General features: G+C 33.7%; 1 protein-coding gene across 1 annotated transcript in view; it reads left to right on the top strand.

Annotated features, from left to right (window-relative positions):
* Positions 1–2,345: 2,345 nt before the first annotated feature.
* Positions 2,346–6,733, top strand: part of LOC109214662 (E3 ubiquitin-protein ligase SIS3-like) — an 8,362-nt gene continuing 3,974 nt past the window's right edge. Inside the window, exons 1-7 of the mRNA XM_019378601.1 lie at positions 2,346–2,716; positions 2,824–2,862; positions 2,978–3,044; positions 3,143–3,216; positions 3,618–3,756; positions 3,837–3,929; positions 4,336–4,401. Of these exons, the coding sequence (XP_019234146.1) occupies positions 2,688–2,716; positions 2,824–2,862; positions 2,978–3,044; positions 3,143–3,216; positions 3,618–3,756; positions 3,837–3,929; positions 4,336–4,401 (507 nt within the window). The 5' untranslated portion in view covers positions 2,346–2,687. The remainder of the gene's footprint in view (positions 2,717–2,823; positions 2,863–2,977; positions 3,045–3,142; positions 3,217–3,617; positions 3,757–3,836; positions 3,930–4,335; positions 4,402–6,733) is intronic.

The following is a 6,733-nucleotide window of genomic DNA, read 5'->3' on the forward strand; positions in this document are numbered from 1 at the left end:
TCGTCTACTATAATTTAAACAAAATTTATTGTGTGTGTTAGTTTAATAATTAAATAATTAATTATGTTTAGTACTGGACTGAATAATTACGTATCGGCTCCAGGCTTGATTTTTGAGGCCCGCTAGCACCGAGTTATCCTTAATTATTATGCGTGTCAATTTTATTAGATTAATGAATTAAATAATTAACTATGTTTAGTATTAGACTGAATAATTAAGTATGGGTTCTAGGCTTGATTTTTGAGGCCCAATAGCACCGAGTTATCCTTAATTATTATGGGTTGCAATTTCAATAATTTTAGAATATTATTAGACTAATGAATTAAATAATTAACTATGTTTAATATTGGACTGAATAATTAAGTATGGGTTCCAGGCTTGATTTTTTAGGCCCGGTAGCACCGAGTTATCCTTAATTATTATGCGTGTCAATTTTATTAGATTAATGAATTAAATAATTAATTTTTGTAAAGTGTAATCTAAAAGGCTCTACTACGCTAAAAGGCTATATATTTTACTACACTAAAAGGCTCTATATTTTATTACACTAAAAGGCTCTATATTTTACTACGCTAAAAGGATCTATATTTTACTACGCTAAAAGGCTATTTAGTTTACTACGCTAAAAGGTCACTGTTACATATAAAAACAACTAACATAAAATACAAATATGAACAACAAACAAACAAAATAATATTAATTTTTTATTTAACCAAATAAAAACATAACATCTAAAATACTAATAATTTATCAACTTTTAACATTTTATTTTTACCAAAACTAATAAATCAAGTCGAGTATAAATAACATACAAATTTAAACACAAACTATCACACATTTTACATGGAAACACATTAAACAATACAAATATGCATGTATTATACTAGTTTCTACAATTATAAAATCGAAATACCTCGATTGAAGTTTTTTGAATTTGATTGAAATGGAATACTACGATCGAGAGAAAGAATCCAAAGCTTGTCTTGTGCCTGGGACCAACACTCCTTGCTCCTAAGGTGACGGGTGGGGCCGATTTTTTTTTTTTTTTTTTTTATTACGGGGGGTGGGGGACCAGAATCGCTGGAGTTTTTTAATGGTGGGTGGGGAAGCTGTGTCGGTCCAAAGGAAGAAGAAGACGTATAAATCAAAGGGCAGTTCGCAGTATTATAATTCGCAGTATAATACTGAGAATTGCTTTAACGGAAATTTATTAACGGAAATTGCTTTACCTATTAATGTAACTTTTTTTTTAACACTAAAAATATGCTTTTTGTACGAAAAAGCATCAAAAAGGTTTTGGACTCCGTTTCTTTCACCTCTCGCTCAGTTTTCTTTTTCTTTCACTGGTTTTCAGGCATGAACTTTTACAATATCAGACTATCAGTTGCTCCCTATAATTTACTGAAATATTTAAAATGCTAGACCGAATTTATACAGTTCATCATTTTCATTTACATCATGCATTTTTGAACTGAACCTTCCATTTTTTTCTTCCTTGATCGGTTTAATACATAATTATTCCCTTTATGAATAATTTTGTAGCAAATAAATATATTTACTTAATATTTTAAATAACTGTCTGTCAATATTCTTTCAATTTTAATTTAATATATGATAATGGAATATAATAAAAATAAACAAATTTGATACTTTTTAAAGATATTTCTAAAATTTATAACTTTAAACATATTATTCACATTCTGTGGTATATCACTAAAAGATATAGTGTGAACTGTTAAGGTTACGAGTAAATGATTTTCAAATATAAAAATATTTTTTCTTGTTACTGTATGGGTCCAAATTTGAACAACCACGACCACATGAACACGACCAACGGCAAGATCCTTGCAGCTCAACGCAGGCTTGATAGGGGGCGTTAGGAATATTCCTTCGAATATCCCCGTAATATGTTTTGTAGGATCTAGAAGGTGTCTGTCCCTTATATATAGGGGGAGAACAACCTTGTAAAAGAGCTTCTCTTTTTATGAACTTGTATCCAATACAAAACAGCAATTGTAATAATTTTCTATCAGCATTTTCTAACGCTCAATTATTGATCCTCACAAGATCGGAAAAGATTATCCGTAGTGTTCATTGTATATCTTCTTGGTTCTAGAGATTATTATACTTAGCTAAGATTTACCCCATTATTTTCTTTAATTGATTTATTCAAAAAGGTTACAGTATCTTTTGAGACAAACACTTACCAAGAAATATTTTTTTTTAAATAGACTAAAATAATAAAAGAGTGTTACATAAATTAAAGTAAAATGGCTAATAATATAAGTAGCATTTTCGTATTTTGAAGAAAACAATACATGCACAATTATTTTTTCTATAAAAATTCTTCCATGGGACCAAAGGGAAAAGCCTGCCAAACGCCACCTAATTAGAATAGTAGTCCTTCTTCTTCTTCAGTTCACCAGTTCTGTCTGCACCCTCGCATTTTCTATTTCTTCAAATCCCTACAGCAATCTATAATATACCTTAGCTGTATTTTGAACGTATATCATCATTCTTATATACCTGTACAATATTCTTAGTGTATTTGGTTTACAGCAGAATCAGGGAATCGAAAAATTCGATTTGGTTGCTTAGATTCAACACTTCAAGAATTTTGCATGTTGATATGAAAATCAAGCTCTTGGATTTCTCCTAGGGTTTTTATAAGTTGTTTGACGCCTTCAATGGCGATGAGAGGCGTTGATTTTAAATGGTCACTCTTCTAATCTTTTACTACTACTTTTTTCCAATTTAAGATTCATCTTTTATTAGTATCAGACTTTTTTTAACTCTTTTGAGTTTAAATTTTGATTGTTGTAGGTACGATGGGTTCTTCTTGTCAATGCTAGCTACCAGTATGTATCCTTTCAATGATGGGGGCTAATTTTGCTGTTTTCTTTTTGGCGGTTTATTAGTTCCATAAATCAATGCATTGGCATGTTGTATATTGTTTCTTTAACTGTTTGTTTATCAGAGTTATTGTGGCTATCAACTGGAAGCGCTATCATCTTTGTATATACCCATTGCACATCTGGATCGTGGTGATTTTCTTGAAAAAGAAATAAATCAATGCTTTGTTTTCAATTAATTCGTAGTTATATTTCTAGAAGGATTCAATTTAACCCCTTTCCTAATTCAGGTTGACTACACAACAGTGTTTGTGTTTAGGCTTTTGATGTTTGTAGATAATGGCCTTGCTGCTGGAATGGGATTGTAAGCCCTCCTTTTCCTTTCAATTTTAACATTTTAATTTGTAAGAAAAACAATTTCCTAAAGTGTTGTTTTTGTGCTAGCTGCATTACCTAGCTTTGATATCGATATAACCTTTTCTGCAGCTGACATAATATCACCCATGTTGTTGCTTGATTCGGTGTACTTCTTTTGAAAAAAAGAAATGTATGTCGAAAGTTCATATCTTGACTCTGTAGTCTGTTCTCTTGCCTCACTATTTAATGTAAATGCCACGAGCAATGTACAGATTGAATTAGTTAATAACTTTTGATGACATCTTCTTTTTTTGAGTGGTTATGTGGATCATATGGTCATTTCTTCATTTTACATGGAATTGTGCTCTTAGATGACCAGACTGAAGTTTAGATGTTATTGCATTTTAGGGATTTTGGTTGGCAGCAGAGATATGGTCGTTTCTGTGGAAGAATAGCTGTTCTTTCAATTCTTGCCCTGCTTCTCTATCCCTTTCTTTGGGCTTGGACCATCATTGGGACTTTATGGTTCACTAGTGCAAGAAACTGCGTAAGTTCTGGTAGTTCTTTACAGTTTCCACTTTTCTGGTTTAAAAGCCTACAATTGATATTATGTGGAAACTTTTTCAGCTTCCAGAAGAAGGCCAAAAGTGGGGTTTCCTAATTTGGTTGCTATTCAGCTACTGTGGACTCCTGTGCATAGCTTGCATATCGACAGGGAAGGTAATCTTCTAAACTTTTCCAACAATAACTACTTACTGCCTAATTCAATTCGGACAGCTTCATTTCCTGCTTACCCTCGTTCCCCTCTAAAAAAACGAAAAGGAAAAGAGAAAAACGAAATCCGAGAATGGAGGAACTAAAAGAAGGATACCTACCTGTAACAAACAAAAAAAAGAATCTCGGTCTCCTGATTCTAGTCTTGCCCATGTGATCTTTTCTTATCTATTTTGGAGGGTGGGAGAATATTCCAAATCCCGATGTTTTTTTGTTGGCGACTTGCGTTACCTTGTCTCTATTTGAACTAATAGATTTATGTAATCTGATAAATGTCAAATTGACAACTATTCTAGTATTCCATTGGCGTCAGTGTTACTTCTTTAATTAATTTTTCAATTTCTTACTGCAGTGGTTAGCTAGAAGACAAGCCCATTTATTACGCGCTCAACAAGGGATTCCTATCTCCGAATTTGGGGTGAGCATTAGAACCCAAAACATACTTGATTTAGTGTATTTTAACTTTCACATATGGCATGTTTGAATTAGGTTGTTCCTGTTGTATATATTTCCTTTGCCCTTCGATTTTGTTTCCATTTATTGTATAAAAGCATTAAATTGATGTTATTTTTGCTATCTCTCCAGTCTCCATGTTAAAGTTAGTTGTTCTTTTTGCTAGTTAGAAAGTTGCTCTTTGTAGGTTTCTATTGATCAAGTAAAGTCTAATTTCATTAATGATAAGAAAGTTCCGTTTAAAAGAAATATATCAAAAGGCAGAGATCCTACAAAAAGATATGGTTCTCTGTAATTGATACCCAATCTTTTATATAAACAGCAGTCTCATCTGTGCAACAAAAGGACATTAACAATAGGAGGCTACTCCACAAATGTACAAACATGCTCTTCCTTCAAAAGCTCTCTTATTTTTCTTCCTCCATACAACTCACATTAGTGCTAATGGAGCACTAATGTGAATAGTTCACTTTTCATAATACCCTGCATGGCCCTATGTAGTAAGAACCATCTCAAAATCTCCCACCCCAGATGTGATGCTACTGCTCGTGGTTGCTCTTTTTTAGGTTTAGGATAAGAAACAATAATGTGCGAAATTGATTCACTTAAAAAACATATTTTATAAGTGCATATGAAAGAAAGATGTCAGAAGGTGAAGTAGACTCCCGTAGCTCGTTGCTGCCTTTTTGTTTTAGTTATCTATACTTAAAAAAAAACCCTACAGAAATGGACACATAATTATACGTACAAAATGTGTGTGCATGTGTGTGTGTATATATATACACATATAATACATACATACATACATATGTGTATATATATGCACATATGTATGTATGTATTATATGTGTGTGCGTGTGTGTTTTATGCTGTGTATATACATGGGCATGCATGCATATATTGTCCATTTTTTTTATAAGGATATATTGTCCACTTATACATGGCCTGGTCAAGGTCATCCAAGTTCACCTGTTGCCTGACTAATAGTGTTGTGTGGGCGCCTCTTCTGATTTAAGACTGGGTATTGGAGTTTCCGAAACCTCCAATCGGAACCCGTCAAAAAAAATAAAGATGGAAAAAAGTAGAATGTAATGTTATGAATTTTTTATGTCACGCAGATTACGGAAAGGAGTTCAATATCTTTAGGCTTTATGGATAGTCTCCTACAAGTTAACTTGGTAGTCGACTTGTTGTATTCTTTAAAGCATAAAGAGGTTGTGTCGATATTTCTGTTGGGAGTCTCTGTGTTGTTCCCAGTGGTGCAACTGAGGTTTTAAAGCTTCCTACTGTGCACTAAGGGGCAGCTCAGTTAGTTTGGCAATGCATTTCTAAGTAGTTTTAATCAATAAGGTGTGACGTGCAAAGATGCAGTGAATAATGCCTCTTTTGGGAGAAAATTTACTGCACCACTTGTACTGCGAAAATCAATGTACAAATACCAGAACCTTCATACCCTGTCAAGTATTTAATTATTTGAATGCTTCTAGAACTCCACAATAGGTGCAACTTGCTCATACATTTGTCAGATAGTCATCGCTTTTTTATCTTTCATTTTTTGCGGTATGTTGAGGTTTTGTTGATCTTGTTGGACCAATTTTCTTGACTAAGATGTCAGTACAAGTTCAACTACTAGTCTAGTTTAAGGTTTGAATGGCCATTTTGTTCAAGTATCTAGGTCTCTTGAATCCTTTCTAAAGTGAATTTATAAGGAATTTCTTCTGCTTCTTCTTCCTCTTTTTTTTTTTGTTGAAAAATAAAAAAAGTTCACTAGTTTCTATGACAATTTCTGAGTATAGTTGTAGCGTGTTAAATGTAAGAAAGCATTTTCAGTGCCATAGATATTATCGTTGGTTTCCAGCAATGAACCAATCGACTATGCTTCAATTCGAAGCTAGTTGGAGTCGGCTATATGTATCCTCTATGTCAAACAATATGTCCTCTATCCCAAGGCCCCTTTACTAGGTGAGTCCGGAACCAAAATGTGGTTCATTTGGACTCAAAGAACCAAAATGTGTGGAAATAAAAACTGGGAACCATTATATATATAGCGCGGTATTGCACCGCGCTATACCTTAACGTCCGTTAGTCCGTTAAAGTATAGCGCAAGGCGCTATATTTGAACTCAAATGGGCGGGAAGGTATATTTAATAAGACTCTATAGTATAGCGTCTTATTAAATAATCGGTCCCTTCCCCTTCCCCACCAAAACAGAACGCTTCCCCCCCCCCGCCCCCACCCACCCCACCCACCCACCACACTACCTAACTTTTAACCAAAAACGCTACGAGTGACGCTCC

This window comes from Nicotiana attenuata, unplaced genomic scaffold (genome assembly GCF_001879085.1).
Source record: "Nicotiana attenuata strain UT unplaced genomic scaffold, NIATTr2, whole genome shotgun sequence".
NCBI classification, from domain to species: Eukaryota; Viridiplantae; Streptophyta; class Magnoliopsida; order Solanales; family Solanaceae; genus Nicotiana; species Nicotiana attenuata.